Here is a 23,592-nt window from a genome sequence, read left to right on the forward strand (position 1 = left end):
TTGTAGTTTAGGGTTAAGGGTGGCCCTAAGATTGGCAGGCTATAATGGACCATTGAATACTGCTTGAACCTAATAAACAATGTCTAAGACATAGAAGGAAAGCACAGCTGCTGTTGTTGTTGCTGCCGCTGCTCTTGTTTTTCCTGAACCCTAAGTTCCAAAGAAAGAGCACAGCAGCCTTGTAACCCACAGAACCATTTTTATAAATTCCCCATTGTCCTGGAGTCTTTTCTTTTCATCTCTCTTGTTATAACAAGAACTTGGGGTGGGCGTGGGAAACACAAGCATATCTAGGTATTTGATGACAACTCCTAGAGCTGTAAAAATTCTAGGGTATCCAACATTTATCTTCAGTAGCTGTGTCTTAAATATCTGATGTGTGTGTCTGAAAATTACTTAGCTGTCCACTGCATTTTTGCAAGGGAAAAGGATGGGGGTGGGTGGGTAATCAAGAGTCAGACGACTGGCCCCACATTAGCTGCTCTGCCTATGGTCCCACCAGTTGTGTTAGTTTTTAGCCACCACTGGAGAAAGAGTACGGGTATTTAATTTTTAATAAAGTGGGTTTTTTTTTTGTCCCTTGGTCTATGCAGCAGATGTTTGTTCATGCCAACAAGCCACTGCTTTTTGAGTTTGTTCTTTATCAGTGCAAAATTATTCCTTTTCTTAACTCTGTCTGTTTTTGAAAGCATTATAGTAATCTTTTGATTCTTAAAGCAGAAATACCCTATTATCCTTTCCTTTTAAGCATCCTAAAGTACTCTCGAGTGATGAATGGCTCTCAAATTCATCCACCACTAAAAAGAGTCATAAGAAGAAAGCTTGTTATTTTCGGCATGCAAGGAAGGTATAACTCAGGGCATCATTTCATATTCTCATAATAGCTGCATTGTGCAACTGCCAGGGCAAAATGAATAGCCCTGTAAATACAAATCAGTGCAAAGTTCTTTCAAAGAAGTGGCAAAGTTGTCAAACAATCAGCAGTTTCACTGTATTTTATTGGCCTGTCCAAAACTCAAAACCCGAATGGCTGAGCTTAATTGCAAGATGAGTGCAGCCTAGTCATCATTTTTGTATATTTATATTATTATCCATTGTTGTCATCAATGAAGCTTTGGAGGTCAAAATAAGCTGGGGGGGGGATTACTGCCCCAAGGAGCTTTATGATCTAGAATGTGGAAGAAAGCAGGGGAACAAAGGTGATGGAATATGTATGTGCAAATGTGAATTCACTAAGCTTCATGTGAGCTGGAGATCAGGACTAAAAGACCAGAGTATTCTGAATGTACAATGAGTACAAGGGCTGTATCTTGATCCCTGGAGCTTCCACTAGATGAAATCAAACAGACCAAGCACTGGCTCAACAACTGACAAATCTTAAAGATCATCCAAGCAGCGCTGGAAACACTACACAGGTACAAGTGTGCATTAAGAATGCTTAATGGGTGGTACTCAGGCACCATTAAGTTTTCAACACCCATTTTTAGCAGCTTCTTCTTCATAATAGTGCACACATCCACCACTCACTGGGTCATAGGAGACCCGGTCCATAGCCTTAGATAGATGGGGCCAAGGATCAAGACTTAACATAATTAACAAATCACCAACTCGAGATAGAGAGATCGCTAGTATGGGGAAAGTTCAATAAATGAGCCTATGCCATATGTGGTGAATCCCTGATGAACAGAGATTCAGTCACTGGGATTTACCTGAAGCTGGCAAGGAATTGTGGCAAGGGAGAGAAGAAAGGGTTGGCTGAAGATCTGCCCTAGGGCAAGGGTAGCAAGGAGCAGGACACAGCCAAAGAGCAGGACACAGCCAAAGAGGTTGCAAGGAGGCAAGGAAGAGTTAGGATGGAAAATAAGCTCAGAGTTAATAAGAACATGATTGGAAGTCTTAAGAAGTATACCATAAGAACATAAGTAAAGCTCTGCTGGATCAGGCCAATGGCCCATCTAGTCCAGCATCTTGTTCTCACAGTGGCCAACCAGATGGCCATGAGAAGCTCACAAGCAAGACCTGAATGCAACAGCACATTCTCTATTTGTGATTCCCAGCAACTGGTATGCAAAGACATACTGCTTCATGACTTGTGCCCACTGATAGCCTTTTTCATGAATTCATCTAAGGTTGGTACCTCTTATGGGAATAGTTTAACTATGCACTGTGTGAAGAAGTAGTTTCTTTAGTTCACCTGAATTTTCCAGCATTCAGCTTCCTTGGAAATGACATGTTCCTCAGGCAAAGAGGGCTGGTGACAACTTGAGAAGCATTTCTACCCAGCAAAAAGGAAAGAAATAGTGCAGGAAGGATAAATTTGTTCTCAGAAGATTTATTACAGTTCAATGTGCTTCAGAACACAAGGTTCCTTCTTCAGGAGCGGTCTGTAGAATAACTGAAGCAGTTTACACAATATATTTCTGCCTGTCTGGCATCATGGCTTATGCATACCCTATAAGAATCACATGTCCGAAATCAGCACAAGCCAGAATCCCGAAGAGATTTCCAGGCAACTGGTGCCCTTGCACTGCAGAATCATCACATGAGCACTACTGCCCTTGAGCACAGCTTCCAATCGTGCCAGCTTGCGTTCTGTGCCAATGCTAATCAATAGTGAAAGGGATAAAAAGAATGTTAGCTCTTAAACTGTTCATAATTAGGCCTTGGAGTATAAAATAGGCCCTTCTTTTCAGTGTGAATGTTAGAGGCTCACCCTTTTCTTTGTGGTTCTGCCCCCTGTGGCTCCAGGGACACAGATAGATCACAGCTTGCACTGTAAAGCTTTTCTTACCAGCCGACAAGGCTGAATTTGTTCTAAAAAGAAAGCTTTATTTTATTTTTTAAAGATATATATGTAAAGCAGCTACATTTGCAGGAAACCATTAAATCTTTGGGAATCTCCCCAGCTGTCAGACTTTGATTCCTGGCACAAGCATATCAAGGTCTGATTTGGTGTGCTTCTTTCCTAGTCTGTACCTACCCTCATATACCTTTGTCTACCCTTTGCATACACAACAGTCAGTGTATACAAAATGAATTCATGCACCACACAGCACACATTGCTTATCATTATGTTCCATCACTGTGACATTGATTAAAAGCCAAGCAAAACTGGAATATTTGGGAGAAAGTATCTAAGAATGTAGGTTTTGAATGCAGGTTGGCATGTTGGATCCTGTCATTGTAGTGAATCTGGATGGATAGCATTCAGATGTTCATAGTCTTGTTACACCTGGAAAGAAGCATGATTAATGTTATCCCACCAGTGATGTCTACAGCTGACCCTCAGCTACCTTTGGGAGGGACAAGGTGGCACTGCATATATATTTTGTTTAATTTCATTGTTCCACAGTAGTACCTTTGAGTGAAGGGCAGATTATAAAGAGTTCCTGATAAATAAGTAAATAATCTGTGGGGTCTTGGGCTCACTTCCTCTGATTTAGGACACATGCTCTAGGATACAGTCATCTCAAAGGGCCAACTTCTCTCATGGAAAAGCAACAAAAAGGGGTCAAAGCCATGCTGATGCAAGACAAAAAGCAATTTTCCCACAAAGGGTTAATGTATCAAATTCCAGGTAAGTTTCAAATGTCCGCATTGTCTCTCTCTCAGGAGACCACAGTAAAGCAGATATAAAAGCAGCTTCTTCCACTCTTTTTCTCTTTGTTAACATCTAGTGGATCTTAAAAACTAATTTCATAAGGAACACTTGTCTTGCACCAGTTGGCTTTGCCCTTTAATAAATTTTGGGACTTCCTTTTAGTGGTTACTGATGCCATAGACACTAGCATATTTCAACAAGAGGCCTCATTCTTGGATTTAAATAGCTAAAAAGTTGCTCATCATACAATGGTGGGTCTGGGGACCTACTAACAATTGCGAGTCCTTGCAGTTACAAATAGACTTCTACTGCAAAGTTTGAAGGATAAACACCCACCATACTTTACTCAATGGTCTGAAGATTTTACTGCATTTTTAAATAAAAAAAATTTGGAGGTATCCATCTCATTTGCATATCTTTTTGGACATATATAAAGGTAAAAAGGACCCCTGACCATTAGGTCCAGTCGCGAATGACTCTGCGCCACTCATCTCGTGTTATAATAATAATAATAATAATAATAATAATAATAATAATAATAATAATAATTTATTATTTATACCCCGCCCATCTGGCCGGGTTCCCCCAGCCACTCTGGGCGGCTTCCAACAAAATATAAAAATACAGATTGGCTGAGGGAGCTGGCATACAGCTTCCAGGTCATGAGGCCAGCATGACAAAGCCGCTTCTGGCAAACCAGAGCAGCACACGGAAATGCGTTTACCTTCCCGCCAGAGCGGTACCTATTTATCTACTTGCACTTATTTATCTACTTGCACTTTAACATGCTTTCGAACTGCTAGGTTGGCAGGAGCTGGGACCAAGCAATGGGAGCTCACCCCGTCACGGGGATTCGAACCACCGGCCTTCTGATCAGCAAGCCCTAGGCTCTGTGGTTTAACTCACAGCACCACCTGCGACCTATAGACAATGCCTATTAATATATGTATATTGAAATATGTATATGTATATTGAAATTGGGGTTGATTCTTATTGATGTGAGCTGACATCCCTTCTTTCTTTTCATTATATCTGCAAACAATGAAATTAAAAGTAGTGGGGACCACCACCATGCAATGCTGATCCTGAGAGCCATCTGTAGGTTATTTCATTCATACTGCTGGAATGATATTGGGAGCATTGTGTGTATTTACAATGGTGGGTGGGTTACACACACCAGCGTAGAATGCAGCACTACTGCTGGTGGCTGTCTGTAGATAAACCTGCATATTGCTTTGCCAGTCTCCCCCGAAACTGGTGCCAGGGCTGTCCAAGGCAATGTCATGCCACATACATTCCATACCACCTGCAGGGTGCCATTCTAGATGGATACTGCTTCTACTAACGTTTGAGGAAAGGAGACAGATTTCTTTAAATAGTTCAATGATGACGTTCCAAAAATGACCCTTCAACTTGCCTTATCTTGTACTAGATATACAATTCCATAATACAAATTACTGTCACCCTCTAACTGTACTCAGCACAGAGGAGGATGCCAATTGTGGACAACATGCCATTTGCCCGGGTTGCTATCTCACTCTCCATCCTTCCAAGCTAGTGGATATTGTTTTAGAAAACTCACTCCCAATTCTAATGAATGTAGAATAAGGTAGTAGCCCCCCAAGGACACACACACAGTTCCTCTTAAGGCCTTTCCATACATTTTGCTGAATCAGCAGCTTGTCGCCTTGGGTAAGAACATTTCAGCCAGCTTTCACACAGTGATCTGTCCAAGGTTCTGTCTGAGCTTGCCTTGTCTAAGCCAGACCCTGATTTACCAAATCACTAAAGCCATATCTGTACTACACATTTAAAGCACCATCATATCACTTTAAACAGTCATGGTTTCCCTCAAAAAATCATGAAGACTGTAGTTTGCGAAGGGTACTGAGAGTTGCCAGGAGACTCCTTTCCCTCCCTGAGAGCTACAGCTTCCAGAGTGGTTGAACAATCAATCCCTCTTTTCAATAAGCTCTCTGAGGAGAATCAGGGTCTCCTAACAATAATTCTCAGCAGCTTTAACAAAATGAGGTTCCCAGCATGGGGGCTAAGCTGCCCTGCCAATATATGGCAACAGTGTTCCAGCCTAGCTACTCTGTGAACCCTGAGACCAGCTGCACAGGACATCCACTGTATTTTTCATGCAATTGGCATAGTGTTTAAAAAGGAAATCTACTGCTCAGGACCTAAATTTTAGCAGGTAGAAGGAGAACTGATGTATCCACATTCCAACAAGTAACAGGAATAATGGAGGTATGCTGACTTGTGATGTGACATTTTTGGCATTTTCCCTCTCCCCTCTTGGTAAGCATTAAATTATATGCATGCTGAGAAAAGCAAATATCCCATGGTGGCTCAATGCAGGAGACTTCCTCAATCTGCTAATTATATTCATCTAAAGTTTCTCCAAGGGTGACCTAATCTGAATTGCAATGAAAATGTCAACCTTGAAGCCAGAGTTAGCATTGCCTGATATTTCAGATGTGTGAAAGAGGTTGATGACAGGGCTGCTCTTTTGACATTAAGCAAAGTTAATTAGACAACGAGAAGTTTGGCAGCTTCAAAACAAATGCAATCAATATAGCAAAACTGAGGAGCAGCAGAGGAGAAGCTGTGGTCACCTACCTGGTCCCTCTCCCCATGTGACTGCAATTCCCTTTTGTTCCAGTTTTCTGGCCTTTTGTTTATTTCAAATCAGACACTCAACTAGGGAGTTTTCAGGTGAAGTTTCATATTACACAGTGACCCAATAGGCTAAACATGTGAAGTGCGTTAGTGTTGGTGTTTTAAGAAGAAGAAAAATGAGTGGCAATGTCATCTTCAAAAAGTTTAGTACTTATTTGGTACTATATTCACTGGATCCAAACCAAGCCAATACATCTACTTGTTGTAACTAATGGGTCCATAGGGCAATCTTATTTCCCTGTGTCGTCCCAAACAAAGCTGGGGATTTGTAACAGCCAAAAGGTTAGTTGTTGACAAACACAGGATGCAGACTTATACTGAATTATTTAATTGGTTCATCCAGTTCAATATTTTCTGCAGAGACTGGCAAAGGCTCTTCAGAGTTTCAGAGAGGAATCTCTACCAGCCCTAGCTGGAGAAGCTAGGGATTCAACCATCAGCCTTTTGCATGCAAAGCATAAGCTCTGCCATTGAATCATGACCCTTCCCTTAACTCAGGGTGGAGAAACACGTTTCATGCCAACTCCTTTCAGCACGAGGCAGCACTGCCAGGGGTCAGGGGTGATGGGAGATGTTAGCATCCCAGATATTGTTAGACAACAAGTTTCCCATCATTGCCCTAATTGGAGTGTGTCCAGCAGAGGGCAACCGGAATAGTGAGGAAGTCTGGAAACTAAGTCCTATGGAGAATGATTGATGGAGCTGGGTAAGTTTAGGCAGGCGAAGGGAAGATTAAGAGGAAATATTACAGCTGTGTTTAAATATAGGGCTGCCATACAGGGTTGTCATAAGGTAGATGGAGCAGGCTTGCAAGGAAAGATTTCAGATAAGCTTTAGGAAAAAATTATAGCAATAATAATAATAATAATAATATATTTGTACCCCGCCCATCTGGCTGGGTTTCCCCAGCCACTCTGGGCGGCTTCCAACAAAGATTAAAAATACATTCAAATGTCACACATTAAAAACTTCCCTAAACAGGACTGCCTTCAGATGTCTTCTAAATGTCAGGTAGTTGTTTATCTCTTTGACATCTGATGGGAGGGCGTTCCACAGGGTGGGCACCACTCCCAAGAAGGCCTTCTGCCTGGTTCCCTCATTTCTCGCAGTGAGGGAACAGCCAGAAGGCCCTCGGAGCTGGACCTCAGTGTCCGGGCAGAACAGTGGGGGGGGGGGAAGAGATGCTCCTTCAGGTATACTGGACCGAGGCTGTTTAGGGCTTTAAAGGTCAACACCAACACTTTGAATCGTGCTTGGAAACATACTGGGAGCCAATGTAGGTGTTTCAGGACTGGTGTTATATGGTCTCAGCGGGCGCCCCCAGTCACCAGTCTAGCTGCCGCATTCTGGATTAGTTGTAGTTTCTGGGTCACCTTCAAAGGTAGCCCCACGTAGAGCGCATTGCAGTAGTCCAAGCAGGAGATAACTAGAGCGTGCGCCACTCTGGCGAGACAGTCCACAGGCAGGTAGGGTCTCAGCCTGCATACCAGATGGAGCTGGTAGACAGCCGCCCTGGACACAGAATTGACCTGTACCTCCACAGACAGCTGTGTGTCCAAAATGACTCCCAGGCTGCGCACCTGGTCCTTCAGGGGTACAGTTACTCATTACTCCATTCAGGACCAGGGAGTCCTCCACACCAACCTGCCCCCTGTCCCCCAAGAACAGTACTTCTGTCTTGTCAGGATTCAACATTAGTCTCAGGACATGGTGGGCTGCCCTTTGCTGGAGATATATAAGTAAAGTCTGGGCAGTCTTCTTTCTGGGATGCTGTGGCTGCATTGCACATTTTTGATCCTGCATTGTGCAGGGGTTGTTGTTTATATTATTTATACCATTATGTGCCAAAATTTATTAGACTATATGACTTCCAAGGTCCCTCACAACTCTCTAATTTCAAGTTGTAAGCTTAGGTTGATCAGTCATTGTGCATGCATTAAAAAAACCAGTTGGCTCTCCATGTATTATTGAACAGTAACTCCCATTATGCCATGCCTGCTGGGATATTTTAGCAATATCAAGAAAGCCAAAGGTTCTCCAGACCTGCTTTACGTACCATTGCAAAAGGAAAGTCCCAATGCAGGCTCCTGGTATTTATTCAAATAGGAGATTCTCTCTCCCTACTCTAAACCTTCAGTTTAAAATAGCCATTTATGTTGAGCATTCTGTTTTTCCCTTGCTTGCCATGCACCTCTATGCTCCCTTGGATCTGAACTGCTGTCTCATGTACCAAATTTGTCAAAGATTTGGCTTGCTGTGCAGCTTTCTCATGTGAATATTCCCAGTGGGTTTGGGTCTTGTTCCTCCTGAAGTCAATGGGAAATAAAACTCTCAAAGACCTCAGTGGCAAAGGATGAAAGTCCCCAGGCTTCTTGTTTAAGTAAGAACTCAGGCGCTTTCTGCTCCAGTGAAGAATACTCAAAACATAAGAAGTAAAGCTACAATCACTACTGGCCATACTCCTCTTAGAGAAAGGCAATGCAGTTCACATTTTGCATCAAACATAGTGAAAAGGTTCTCAGATGCAGATGGTCAATAATAAGACATCTGCAGAATTCATTTAAGGTACTCTTACACCACTTTAACTGTCATGGCTTCCCCAAAAGAATAATGGAAATTGTAGTTTCTTAAGGGTGCTGGTAATTTTAGCTGTGTAAGCTGTACAAGTCCTAACAATTCTCAGCTCTCTTAACAGACCATAGCTCCCAGGAATGTTTTGGAGCAGGGAACGCCCTGGCTGTTATAGTGACATAGCACTGCTTTAATTTATGATGTGAGTGTAACCTGGGAGAATTTAGTCTTGGGGACCATATATATAAATGCTGAAAATATGTCTCTAGTCATTCACAGGTCATCAACACACCAGCAGTCCTTGTTTGTATTTTACAGGTGGGTAGCTACAGTCAAGTGTGTCCATGGACAGACAGATTTATGAACCACTGACTTTAAGGGTAGCTTCATCTGTATCAAAGCCTTTGCACCTGTCACCACTTCTTGTTGTTCTATGAATTCATCTTTAGTGAGGCCAGAGATTGGTCAGAGACTTAATGAGATCCAGATAGCAGGAGGAGAAGTAATCATGGAGCATCCTGCTAATTGTAACTGCAGCAGTACAGGAGGGTAAGGGAGGAGAAGGGCACTAACTAAAACAGGTGCAGGGAACCTTTGGTCCTCCAGATGCTTATGGACAACTGCCATAAGCTCCAGCAAGCATAGCCAACAGCCAGGGATGTTGGGAGGCATAGCTCAGCAACAGCTGGAGGACCACATGTTCACCACACCTGCACTAACGTGAAGGCTGGGTTAATTGATGCCATTATCATTTAAAGCTTAGCAGAAGCCCCCAATCTGGCCAGTGTCTGGATGTCTGGGACAACACAGGAGCCCTATATAAACTGAGCTTCTCAAAACATAACCAACATTTAGAGTGTCTCAGTGGAGAGGGCTATCCTTTGAGGTAAGGTAAAGGTAAAGGGACCCCTGACAGTTAAGTCCAGTTGTGAATGACTCTGGGGTTGAGGTGCTCATCTCGCTTTACAGGCCGAGGGAGCTGACGTTTGTCCGCAGACAGTTTTTCCAGGTCATGTGGCCAGCATGACTAAGCCGCTTCTGGCAAAACTAGAGCAGTGCACAGAAATGCCATTTACCTTCCTGCTGGAGTGGTACCTATTTATCTACTTGCACTTTGATGTGCTTTTGAACTGCTGGGTGGGCAGGAGCAGGGACCAAGCAACGGGAGCTCACCCAGTCACAGGGATTCGAACCACCAACCTTTTGATCAGCAAGCCCAAGACTCAGTGGTTTAGACCACAGCGCCACCCGCATCCCTTCCTTTGAGGTACCTAAGAGTGATTTGCACTTTCAATTGCTAGCCCTTATCCTCTCTCTCTACCCCCTTCCTCTTTTAATGTCCTTAAAACAGAGGCATCTTTGGCAGCAGTCAAATGACCAGTTTGCATCATCATTGCTTTATCAGCTGGCTTGAAAGAAAGAAAGAAAGAAAGAAAGAAAGAAAGAAAGAAAGAAAGAAAGAAAGAAAGAAAGAAAACAAACACCCAGAGGCAAGGAAAGCAAGTTGTTTGTCTAGTGGAAACAATGAGGAACAGCAACAGACAAGAAAGGTGGTGCACAGAGCAGGGAGTAAAGGCATTTTCCTTCTTTAAATGATCTCTCCAAGTTGTGGGTCATATCAGGTCCTGTAACACTATCCACTACATCTAAACATGCCAAGTTTTTGTTCTGTAAAATCGCAACCCTCTGAATGCTTGAAAACGAATCAAAGGGGGGGGGGAACACACCACACCACTGAGGAGAAATAGTGAAGAAAAGCTACAAAACCCCTCATTTGATGAGAAGCACCCAAACAAACATCTAAATGGATCTCGGCAAACAAGGATAATTGGGTAATTATGCTCTCTTCCCCTTTGGTTGGCAAAGGAGGAAATGCTGTGGCATCTGCATCTAGGATGCAGACAGATCAACATTTGTTATCTCTCATTGTGGGCTAGCTGAAGATTTTGAAGAGATACCTACAAGGAAATTTAATAAGAGGAATGAGAATAGAGGGTGGCCTGCAGATTGGTCAAGGTGGCTAACTGTTGATCAGAGATCATCTGCATCGTACAACTAAAGCTTTTTTTAAAATAGGCCCCACCTCCACTAAGATCAACCAATTTTCTTGCAGGGTTTTAAGTATTAAAGCTAACCCTTTTCCCTAGGAAAATTCCAGAGCGGGGTGGGTGAAGTAATCCAAGGCTTGGGTTTCTGAATATCCCCTGCAAATGGTGCATAATCCAAGACCACATTTGTTGACCATAAAGGTGTACAACAGCCTTTTTCTTTGCGATGACAGTGCAGAGAGAGAGAGAGAGAGAGAGAGAGAGAGAATATGCGATCTGAGTGCTAATGAGCTGACACTGCAGTGGCTGGAGCAATGTAGTATAGTGCACTACAAGAGCAGAACAGAAAAAGACACAAGCAGTGCTTTATTTTGAGGGAATAGGAGCAACAGAATGTTAAACATAATTGAAAACCTAACAGTAAAAGACACCGGAGGTTTTGAATTAAGCTCAGAGAGAGGGAATATATATGTATACACAAACAGGTAGACATGCTACAGATGGAATTATGCATTTAAGCTGCTCTGTCTCAATATACTCCAACAAAGATGTCTCACTTCAAATGTGAGCTGAACCCTGCAATGCCTCTGTATCCACCTGCTTATGTTGACTTATGCACTCGTCAGACTTGCAAAGCAAGTTAGCAGCTTCATTTGGCATTTCCCATTCCCCAAGGAAGAGAGAGAACCCAAAGCTGTAGAACAGTCACATTATTGCCAACAGAACATTTGCCCATCTGACTGCTGTTGCCTACACTGACTGGCAGTGGCTCTCCAAGGTTTCAGATAAGGAGCCTTTCCCAGCCCTACCTGGAGATGCTGGGGGTTGGATCTGGATCATGCAGGCAAAGCAGATGCTCCACCACTGAGCTACAGCTTAGTACAGCATCTCTCCTCTATACCCCAGATAGGTGTTTACAACAAGATAAGAAACATGGTATGCCAAGAAAAAATACTACAGGTTTATGTAGCAAGTTAACTGGAAAAGGGGGGAGTGCTTACACACACAATCTCATGAGTAGTTCTGCCTCTGAAAATAGATGATACCTTTTAGCGAATAGTCCATTTTCCCTTCCCTGTTTCCCCAGGTAAGTCTATGCTACCTCAGATGTGCACCAGGTTGCAGTAAACCGGATACGGCATAAGAAATGAGTTTTCTTCCTCCTTGATCAAATTAGAAAATGTTTTCAAGAGATCATCATTTCAAATCTTAGGACAATCTTCCTGGTATGAATGTTTCCTTATCATTCGGCCTCCACAGTCACAAACCTCCATTTAGATCTCCATTTATAGTTATATGACACTGCAAGCTGACCAGCCCTTAAGACATGCCCTGTTAAGTGCCAGAGCTCTGGGCACCCTGAAAGTGCCCTTGGTTACACCAGAGGGCAGAGTGAAGGTTGTACGGAAGGAAATGTCAGCCAAACAAGAAACTTTCTAACACTAATAACTGCTCGATAGCAGAGCAGACTGCCTTGCCGGGGGTGGGGTGGGGAGGAGCTGTCAATTGCTGAAGGTACTTAAGGAGGAGCCATCTAGACATCAGCCAGGGTGGCTGTGGATGAAACATATAACCATTGCATCCCTGACTGATCCTTCACTGAACAGAGCACTGCACCTGGATTCCCCAGGGAGGAAGGGCCATAGCTCAGTGATAGAGCATCTGCCTTGCATGAAGAAGATCCCCAGTTCAATCCCTGGCATCTCCAGATACAGCTAGGAATGACTCCTGGTTTGAAATCCTGGAGAGCCACTGCCAGTTGATGTAAGCAATACTGAGCCAGATGGACCAATGGTATAAAGTGGTTTCCTACCGTATGCTGGGTGGCTAATAATAATAATAATTCTGTATCTATTTACTTAATTTATACATTGCTCACTCCATAGGAAAAAATACATGTCATTTAAATATCGATTTAAAAATACTGATAGAAGCAAACATTGAAAACAAGGTGGCATTATTTTTAAAAAGCAAAATAACAAATAAAAACAGCAATGATTATCTGGCTATCTTTGGAATGCAAAATATTTGTATAGGCATTTTAACAACCCAGTGGGAATCAAATTTTGCACACACACGCGCGCACCCCCCCCCAACAACCTAGGATGATTTTACCCTAGGATCAAATAGTGAAACTATTAGGGTGAAAACATCTTCAAATGTCTTTAGGAAGAACAATATACCACTTGATACCTTTACAAGTGCCCCAGCTGAAAGAGAAAGGGATGGTTAAAACAAAATAGGAACCAAGGACCTGAACATTTAGCACCATCCCAATTTAAAACATATTATAGAATTTAGTGATAAAAGAATAATAGTAATCCGACCACCTTGTCCCTTGCAGTATTCATTATGACGGGGCTCTATTTATAGTATAAACTTATATTGGTTTTATACCTATCACTCTAATTGCACCCAAGGAAGGTAATTTGGCAAAGCACTGAGTTGGTCCCCCAACCACTCTTCGCAGAATTACATTTCCCAAAGTCCCCTAAGGAAGGGAATGTAACTACCATCTTTTCCTAACCTGGTGGTCTCATGGGCTGCATGAAGCTGGTGCTGAAGGGAACATGGCTATACTAGCTAAAGCTGATGGGATTTGTCCAAAACACCTGAAGGGCGCAAGGATGGACTAAACAGTCTGTTTAATCTGCAGTGTAGATAAACCCCAAATCACGGTAGAGTCACTGCAACTTTTTCATTTTCAGTTGCAAATATCAAAGGCAAATATCACATGGTAGCCCTTGAGGGAAGGTGATTGTCCAAGAGAAGCCACACAATTGTAGGAAAATGTAGCCAAAACATAAAAAAGCATTAGCTCATTAATAAGGATAAGGGATTGGCAGTGGCTAATTTGTATAGACTTTGGGGAACTAGGGCATATTTGTATGCATGAGCATTATGACTTTACGGAAACAAATTACTTTCAGATCTGAGAATAGTAGTGGCCTTTCTGGATATTTATTTGTAGCTGCAAAGACTTCAGTGTTCAGTGGGCAGGACTGCAAATAATGTATTTCCACCCACTGTAATACATCGTCAACTGAGCTTTTTATTCCAGACAAGGTCACTTTCCCCTACCCTTTCTTCTGTGTACTTAGCCACAGATGCTCCAGGAGAATAGGATGCAGAGAAAAAAAAGAAAATGTTTACCTTCACATATCATATCAGATACAAATTTGCTGGGCCACTTGTATTGAATAGTCTGTTGCAAATCTACTGCCAAATAAAGAGACATAACTTCTTTTCAAAAGGCATGTAAGGAATTCCATTGACAGAAGATATGGCTTAGACAGTTTCTTTATACCATGTCAAACCATTGATCCATCTAGCTCAGCATGGCCTACACTGCCTAGCAGTGATTTTCCAAGGTTTGTGCTGGGGATCTTCCCCAGCTCTATCTGAAGGTACCATGAATCATATTAGGGATCTTCTGCATGCAAAGTGCTCTTCCAGAAAGTCACAGACCTTCCCCTTGAATTCAAGAGACAAGTTAAAGTATCCTACAGCAACTTTAAGCTGTGGATACACCCATGAGCTGACGGAGTTTGCCACTGAATATCAGATGCTTGAAACAAAGAGGGGAAGACTACATCGTGCTTTGCCTTTAAGCTTCCCAAAAGGATGCCGCTGGCCACTCTTTAAAGCAGGACATTGGACTAGGATTAGTGATGGGGAATTTGTGGCCCTACATGTTTTTGTTAGACCACAACTCCCATCAGCCCTGACCATTGGCTGTGCTGGCTGGGGCTATGGGAATTGGAATTCAGCTGCATTTGGAAGTCTGTAGCTTCTCATCTCTGGCCTGGATGGAACTCATGGTCCAATATAGGGTGCAACTTGAGGAAAAATAAGCATGCTTTTGTTTCCTTTACAAATGCTTAATTGCTAAAGCAGACTAGATTGCCATAAGCAAGCATGAAATGCACCCTATAATCACACTAACCACATGTATGGGCAAATAAGGGCAGTAACAAGCAACCAACAGTGCAACTCTGTTTACTCAAAATTAAGTGCACCTAGTGGGGCTTAGTCCTAGTGAAAAGAATTGCAGTTCTAGTGATGTTAAAATATGCCGTTGTGGAGGAGAAATACACCTTGACATTACAATGTTATTTTCTAATTGGATTAGGGATGCATTCAAGAAGATCAAGTGCTACTGCAACAAGTAATATAATGCATGATATATGCTCCTGAGCATTTAATAAACTATTCAATTCCATTCTGATTGGTAGTATTCAGAAGAGTGAAGATAAAGCCCTGCTTCTCTCCAGGTACAATTCATGCATGGAGTTCCATGGCAAATATCTAGAATAGCTTTCAAAGGGGTTAGACAAATGAGGATTATGCACTGAGATAGATATACCGGTATAAAACCTCCATGTTTAGAGGCAGTATGCCACTGAATAGCAGTGAGGGTGGGCTATTGCTTTTATGCTCAGGAGCACATGACTGGTACCCTCTTTCCTGAAGCTTCTAAAATGGGATCTGCAATAAGATATTGCTAAGTTGAGAGCTCCTGCACTTGTGGTCTGCTCCATTCCAGCCAGCCAGGCTGTCTCTCAAGATTGTCCATTCCATTTGCCATCTCTCCCCAGTTTTCTATTCCTCTGCCAAGTGATGCTTAACACCCTGTGGCCATGGAGCATTCTCAGCCCTTACTGAGCTGACGGGAAAGGGCACTGCACTCTCTTAAAGCCTCCCCTCCTAAACATGGCAGTACCATGCTCCTTGGATGGTGCCTTGTAGCCTCCTTCCAGCAGCTCTTACAGACTGGCTGGTGCCAAATGCATTGCTCTGCTTTCCTTTGAACCACATCAGCAAGGTCAATAGGGGGAGGGTTGTGTTGTCTGGGCAGCACAATACCTCCATACACACTGCCCAGGCTTGCTCCCCAGGGAAGTCACTTCAGCACTTCTACTGCAGTAGTTTGATTTCACTCCCAGCTACACTCTATTGTCTCTTGAGACAGATCCCAACATGGCAGCACCTCTTTCTATTTTTTCAGTAACCTCATTTTGCCTACATAACCATTGTAACCAGATATCACTATTAGCTTATATAATGCTGCTGCACTGGATGACTTTGGGGTTTGGCTGAAAGGGCTCTTATATTCTTAAAATGAGGGTAATTATAAAGCAGAATGATTACTTTGGATGCCACGGAAGAGCAGCAAGGGGCCAATTATTTTATCATTAGGTGTGTGTGTTTGTTTAACCAAAAGAAGAAGGAATGGTGTTTATTTTCCATCTTAGATCGACAAGTGTTTTAAACCAGCTTTGCAAGCAACTCTGGAGTTTTATTGAAGGTTTATTCTGTGACATGTTTTCAGTGGCCCATCCATAAGGCAAGCTGAGGTGACAGCTTCAGGTGGTAGGATTCACAGGGGCAGCCAATCCAGCCTCCAAGGAATACATCTCTCCCTGCTGTGGTAGCAGCAATGGCTGTGGCATGCTCTTTGGAAGCTGGATCTGCTGCTTCCTTAGCTACCCCCACCCCAAGTCACCTGTACAGCAGTCTCAGCTAATAGGAAGTGCTGCTGGTTTCCTCCCCCCCCCAATGTTCCTCTTGTAGATCTTTATTTTCCCCTTGTTCCTGATGACGATCTTCACTCACCCCTTCTTCCCTGACAGGGGTGGGCAGCATTTTGTGGTTTGCTTCAGGTGCCTAAATACATTGGGCTGGCATGTTTTTGCCACAATATAAATGCACCAGTGGTGGATTTATTCTGCTCTATTGGTTTTTCTGTGATGCTTCCCAAATGCTGCCACATTATTGCTTATAGAGCAACAAGGGTGGCAGAAACAAACATTTGGTGTATAGAATGTTACAGGTTTCAGCAGGAAGTTACAGAACATGTGGTGGTTGTAAATGAAACAGTATTGGATGTGGGATCACTCAGGACTGTTCCAATAGCATCATGAACACAAAAAATAATAATGCATGCCATTAAAAGGACACCTTGAGGCACCCTTCATAGGATCCAAGCAGCAGTTTTGTATTTTTTTTAAAAAAGTAAGTAGTTAATAGCCAATTATCATAAAAGTACAGTGCCTTTAGTTTAAATCCATATAATTGATATTTTAAAGGGAACTATGTTTGAGATAGGGCCTCTTGAAGGGATTACATTCATTAAGGATTACTACTCAGATATGTGTTAAGAGAGCCATTTAGGAAGGACAGGATTATTAAAATAAAACTCCAAATCTAGACATAGGGTTTTATTGGGGGGGGGGTGGGGGTACTTGCCAACTGACCAGAGAAACAAGTGTGTCCTGCTTTTGTGCCTTTAACATTGCAGAAACCAGCAGATGTAGCTTTCCATAGCATTAAAAGAATCCTGCTAAGGTCCACACATATGCTGCTGTTATTGTCACAGTTTCAATGGCTGGTTAAAAAAACTAGGAACCTTCATTATAAAAAAGACTATTGGAATTTTCATTTAAACTTCCAAAGAGCTTGAACTGTTAATCCTACACAAAACAAAACATAAACCAATAGGATGGAATTGCACAACTAGGAGCCTCCCTACAAGGGTCTGTGCAGCAGCAAAAGGCTTCCTTAAAACTAAGCTCACTTTGAGAGCCAGTGTGGTGTAGTGGTTAAGAGTGGTAGACTCATACATGCAGCTGCTGGGTGACCTTGGGCTAGTCACACTTCTCTGAAGTCTCTCAGAGTGTTTGTTGTGGGAGAGGAAGGGAAAGGAGAATGTTAGCCGCTTTGAGACTCCTTAGGGTAGTGATAAAGCGGGATATCAAATCCAAACTCCTCCTCTTCTTCCTTGCCCAATAATTTTCATGTCCCTGGGACATCTTGCAATAGGATCATGTTATTCTCCCACACACCACCATCACCAGTTCAATTGGAAGGTCCAGGGGAAACATTTTATACAAATGTTACCATGATAACTAATTGAATTATTTGCTTAAGAGTAAGGATTTATTTTTATTTTCTTTAAAGAAAATGCCTTAAGGTAGGGAACAGCAACTGGTAGATGCAAGACCAAATCCAGCCTCCTTGCTGCCCACCAAAGCTTCTATAAAAAGAGGTGAAGCACCATCACAGAGAGTGGTTCTTGGCAGCAGGGCATGAGAGCTGACATGGTGTAGTGGTGGCTTCCAGATGTTCTTGAACTCCAACTCCTATCATCCCTAACCATTGACTATGCTGGCTTGGGCTGTTGGGAGTTGACAGTGTAAAAACACCTGGAAGGTACCACGTTGGATCACCCCTGGGCTGTAAGGTCCCTAGACTAGAACTGGGGAGACCCAGGTTTGTGTCACCTTGAACCTCTGGGCGGAAAGGGCAAGATATGAATCTCTTACATTTTAAAACCAGCACCGCACCAATTGGAATTGTGCGGTCCACCATCCAGTCTGAGAAATCTACCCTTGACCCAAGTGTACCCAAGGGTCTACTGTTCAAATAATCCAAGTCTGAAATCAGACACCAACTAAGCTTTCAGTGCGGAAGGTCACTGGAATTAAACAGCCCTCCTTTTGTCTGCTTCCTAAACAGCTTCCTTGGATTTAAGATAAGAGGTTGGCATACAGCCAGAGATGCTCTTGTTGCTGTAAACGTCATCCTTCTCCCAAACAAAAACAGATCCCCAAATATTAAGATGGGCCTTCTAACAGGCTGCAATGTAACAGAATGCAGAACTCACTTGCTTTCCTTGACCACACTATATTCATTCCATGTCTGATTGCCTCAATCTCTCCCTCACTAGTCACCCTTTTTCTCTTGTGAAACATCAAGAGTTATGAAAAACACACATGCATTTGCAGTGCTAATTTCTCCAGACTGTCAGGCTTTCTTCACCAATTCTCCTCCCACCCTTCAGTTCCTAGGGCATCCATCAGTTTGCACAGTCACACTGGTTTTTTATCAAGGCATTCTCAGCAAGAAGAAATGCTGTTTTTAAGGCAGAAGGAGGCCAGTAAGCTTATTTCCCTCTGCCACCCTCAAGGTCACTTCAAAAAGCTTCCTCCACATTTTGTTCCTGAGAGACATTATTTGTGAAATAATCCCCACCTACTTGCTCACACTCCTATCCATGCTTTGCTAAATGCTGCTTATAATCTCCGCATCAAAGCAACAGAGGCACATGAAAATGTGTCTTACTTGGAATTGCTTCCGTCAGATTTATTGGTGTGTGTGTGTGTGTGTGTGTGTGCGGGTGAAGGGGGGGTGAGCCAAAACCATATTCATGATCCCAACAGTAGCATGCATTAAAAATGCTGCAAGAGCAATGAATGATGTCTTGCTGCAATCTAGTTTTACCAAACATGAAATGCAGTTCTAGATAGCTTTTCAGGGCAAGAGGGAGATAATGTGTTTGAAGGGTGGAGTTGGGGAATCTGTCTATAAACAGGCAGCAGCTATAATATGAAAAATCCAGCTAGCTACTTACATGCATTTGTTACTGAAAAACTGTTGGAGGAATCCAGGTGGTCAACATGGTAGTTCAAGTGAAAAGGTTTTTCTGTAAAATTCTGGTTTGTGTTGTATAACTGTACAGCAAATCGGAATGCGCTGTGCTCCTGGACTGTGTTTCTCATGAAAAGTCCCCCTGTAAGGCAGAAGAAACAGCATTTGTTTATTTGCTTGGGTAAAAATATATGCATATTTTCAACTGTGTTGGGAATATGCTATGCAATTGATGCTTATCACCAAGCATCACACAGCAAAAATACTATATTCCATATCTAAAGCAATGTATTCAAACATATAATGCAGCTTACAACTAGGGTTTATGTGAAACATGTACACACAATCTCTATCTCACTTGCAAGGTTGGAATCTTGTGCATGTTTACCTAGAAGCAAGCCCCACTGACTTCCAAGGAAACAGGGATGGGATTAGGCTTCTCTAGCCCATTAGCAACTATGCTTACTCTGGAGCAAATCTCACTGAGTGAGGGATTCCTAACCCACAGGTATGCATACAATTGCTGCCTGCAGTTTATATGCCTCATATATGCTGGTGGCTCACAACAGAACCTTAAGGTACTGTATTCTTTTAGGGCTTTGCATTCAGAGCAAACAAGTACTTTAAACAAGCAAGCTGAAACAAATCCTACCAATATCAATATGGCTCCCCCCAACCCCCAACCATGAACATGTTCAGCCTATTCCTATGTATGCTTACTTAAATGCACATTCAGTGGGGCTTGTTCTCTGGTAATGATGCAGAAACCCAACTGCAGCCTTGCCTGGAAGGAGTTCCAACTGGTTCTTACTTCCAAGCAGGCACGCATAGGAAAGGACCTTTAACACTGCCATCCTGTACATGCCTACTTAGAAGTAAATCATCCTGAGTTCAATGGAGCTTATTCCCAGATAAGAGGGCACAGGATTGCAGTGTGATTACGGGCTTAAACTATGGTGTAGATATACCGAAGAACACACACATACACACACACACCGAATTTAGTGGGACTTCTGAGTAAACACAGATAAAGATCAGATATGCATGGCATAAGGCTCCATGGACCCTGGGGGGCTAGCAGGCTTCTGCAAAGGTTTTAGGGTCAATCTACGTGATATGTCTTGGCTCCAGGTATCAACTGGAGGGTTCAAAAGGGTTCTGTTTTGGTCCCGGAGCAACACATAGCAGACACACGTTATGCACGGACAAAGTTTTGAACAGCAATGCGCACAGAGGTCTTCCCCACAAAGACTGGCATGGATCTCGCCTTAGAAGCAGTGAAGGAGAAGGCAATGGGGTGTACCCTTCAAACTGAATTTATTCTTGTTATTTTTATTGTGCGGGGGGCAGGAAGTCAACCCCCCTTCCCCCAGAGATGAAGAAACAAAAGACCATCTGCTTCAGCCGCAAGATGGTCCAAGGTTTAATCCCCAGCACCATCCCCGGGTAGGGCTGGAATAAGGACCCTCGAGAGCCACTGCCAGCCAGTGTAGACGGCAGTGAGTCAGATGGACCAATGGCCTGACTTTCAGCGCATCCATGGGATGCATTCCAAGGGAGCTTCCTATGTATCGCTACCACCCTTGCCTGTTCCTTCTGCAGCCATGTAGGGAAGGCTACAGCCGCAAACGGAAGGGGGGGGGGGAGCTAACCGAGGTAAAACGGTGCCTTACGCTAAATGAATACAACGCTATTTTTAAACACGGCTTGGCATTTCTCAATGCCCCAGAACCCCAGTGGGAGGGAACTTTGCACTCCCACTCGCGGAACAGCCTCCCCCCCCCCCCCATACATTGGATGCAACGCTCGTTTGATGACATATGCAGGCAGACAAGGAATTGATTATTTTAGCCATCTGCCTGCACGCTCCCCTCGGTTTGTCCGCTCCAACCGCCCCCACTCCCCCCCCACTCCTCGCTCCGTGCCAGCCCAACACACACACACCAGACACCCGATGGATGGTTGTGCCATTTTCGATAGCTTGGTCCTATTAGTCTTGGCACATTTGGGTCCATCAGCTAGACTCACACACCGTCCCCCCCCCCCGCGTCTGCAAACAAGACAATGTTTAGAGGTTTTAGAAGAGCTTTTGAGTTACAAAAGCGTACTCCATTAAACTGCAGAGTTACGTGCCTCGTGAATCTTGTTGAGTGGGGACCAGGGAGAGAGAGGGGGAGACAAGAGGAAGTTTTGGATTCAGCTGGATTGCGGGGGAAATAGAGTGATAAGACACGGCGCCTCTCTAGCCCCATTTTTGGGGGAGATGAGTGAAAGTTTTGCTTTTCCACTGGGTGAGGGCTTGCAGACAATTATTTAACGAGAATAGCACCCCGATCGACGATCAAATCAAGAGGTGGGGGGGGGTCTTTAACATAAATAAATCACGGTTTCAAATGAGACTGCAAGTCTCATAGTACTGTTAATAATGGTACCGCAATCCAGGCTTCCGTCCCAGCGCTGCCCACCCTCCACACATTATTAAGCTGTCCAAAGGTATGCAGTGCTGCATTTTAATTTTAATTTTAAAGCAATTGACAGTTTCTTTTAGCGAGTGCCTGTCTTGGGGGATCCTTGCGGGAGTGGCGGTGGGGTGGGGGGAGTGGAAAGAAGAAAGGCAGTGGGTTACACGAGTTTGAGATGAAAAGGTAGGACCCCCCCCCACATCGCCACTACTATCATGGACTTCTTTCCATTTTCTTTCAGTATAACCTCGAAGCGCTAATACTAATACTAACAACACTAACACTAATAATAATAAATTAGGCGCTTTGGAAAGTGATAGGAGCTTCTTACCTATACTGATGGTGTTTGGAAATCCTCCGAGCGACTCCCCCAGAAGCCCCACCAGCACGAGGAAAATAGTTGGAGGCACCGGCTGACCCATATTAATATTTTCTTCTTCTTCTGTTCGTCTAGTTTTCGTTTCGCTCGGTTCTTCTTCGTCCCCTGCAGTTCAGTCCCTACGACGAAACTGACCAGATGGGCATCGGCGCAAATGTGGGGAGCCTCAGAAGTAAGACCCCCTTCCTTCCTTCCTTCCTTTCTTCCTTCCTTTCTTCCTTCCTTCCTTCCCTCACTCCCTCCCGTTCTTCGCCCTCTTTTTCTCCCTCGTTCCTCCCTTCTTCACTCCAGCCTGAAAAGGCTCATTGGCTTGGAGGAGCTTACAGCGCAGCCGAGCTGGGACTACGCTTGCCTCTCCCCCTCTTCCCCTACGCAAAGATGGTGGGGCGAGCCAAGCAAACGATCGCCCCCACCTCGCTCGCCTGCCTGCCCGCCCGTCTGCTCGCCTGCCTGCCTTCTTTCCCCCAAAGAGCGAGCCGCCCCCGATCGGGCCACGCGGGGGCTCACAACTCAAAACTTCATCTGCTGCCGCTTGAGCGCGGGTCGTCCCCTTTTCAGGCTCCCCGCACGAACTGCCGCAAGAGCCCCGCAAAACGCGGCGTCTCGATGTGTGTCAGTTTCACCGGCAAGTGAGAGAGAGAGTGTGTGAGAGAGAGGCAGGCGGGCTGCTGCTGCAACGCCGGGAGATGCGATCAATGGCAACACACCGAGGCTCACGTGGACCTTCCTTTAAAGCTGGCCCCTTTAAAGCTGCATCGACTCTTTCTCGCATTCCATCTCTGGGAGGAGGAGGGGGAGAAAGGAAGGAAGGAAGAGAGAGAGAGAGGAAGAAAGAAAGAAAAGAGGGAGATATAGCCAAGAGACAGGGCGATGGCACGAAGGGGAGATGAGAAAGGTGGGGGGAGGGGAAGAGAGGGATTGCAGGAGAGGAAGGCAAGCACACGGAAAGGTGGGGGGTGAGGAGTGTTAGGAAACATATTCATTTGGACCATCTAGCTCAGCATTGTCTGCATTGAGTGGCAGCGGCTCTCCAAGGTTTCAGGCAGAGGACATTTCCCCTGGAGATGACAGGAATTGAACCTGTGGACCTTCTGCATGCAAAGCACGTGCTCTATCACCAAGCTAAGGCCCTTCCTGCTCTCCCCAGGAGCAAGGCACCTGTGCCTCAAGGCTGTTCCCCTGTCCGTACACCTGGACCAAGGAGTACAGCCTAAGGAGCACCAAAGTCACCAGGGTAGCCAACAGGATGCCATCCAGCTAGTCCAGCTCTCATCAGTCCTACAACTGGCCTAGCCCAATGGTCAGGGAGATGGGAGATGGAGTCTAGTACCTGCAACCAATTGGGTTTTAATTCAGGAGGAAGAGTTTTCTTAGGCTTGGGTCTTCCCTGTCACCTTCCCACAGGTACCTGGTTGG

The 23,592-nt window shown here is 44.1% G+C and overlaps 1 protein-coding gene across 2 annotated transcripts in view; it reads right to left on the bottom strand.

The window, feature by feature from the left end:
• Positions 1 to 22,861, bottom strand: part of GRIA3 (glutamate ionotropic receptor AMPA type subunit 3) — a 194,744-nt gene extending 171,883 nt beyond the window's left edge. For both annotated transcript variants that reach the window (XM_035112435.2, XM_035112434.2), the window contains exons 1-2: positions 22,129 to 22,861; positions 19,319 to 19,477 (exon numbers count right to left, since the gene is read on the bottom strand). In XM_035112435.2, coding sequence (XP_034968326.1) covers positions 19,319 to 19,477; positions 22,129 to 22,219 — 250 coding nt within the window. In that variant the 5' untranslated portion in view covers positions 22,220 to 22,861. The remainder of the gene's footprint in view (positions 1 to 19,318; positions 19,478 to 22,128) is intronic.
• Between the last annotated feature and the right edge of the window lie 731 nt (positions 22,862 to 23,592).

Source organism: Zootoca vivipara, chromosome Z (genome assembly GCF_963506605.1).
Source record: "Zootoca vivipara chromosome Z, rZooViv1.1, whole genome shotgun sequence".
In the NCBI taxonomy this organism is placed as follows: domain Eukaryota; kingdom Metazoa; phylum Chordata; class Lepidosauria; order Squamata; family Lacertidae; genus Zootoca; species Zootoca vivipara.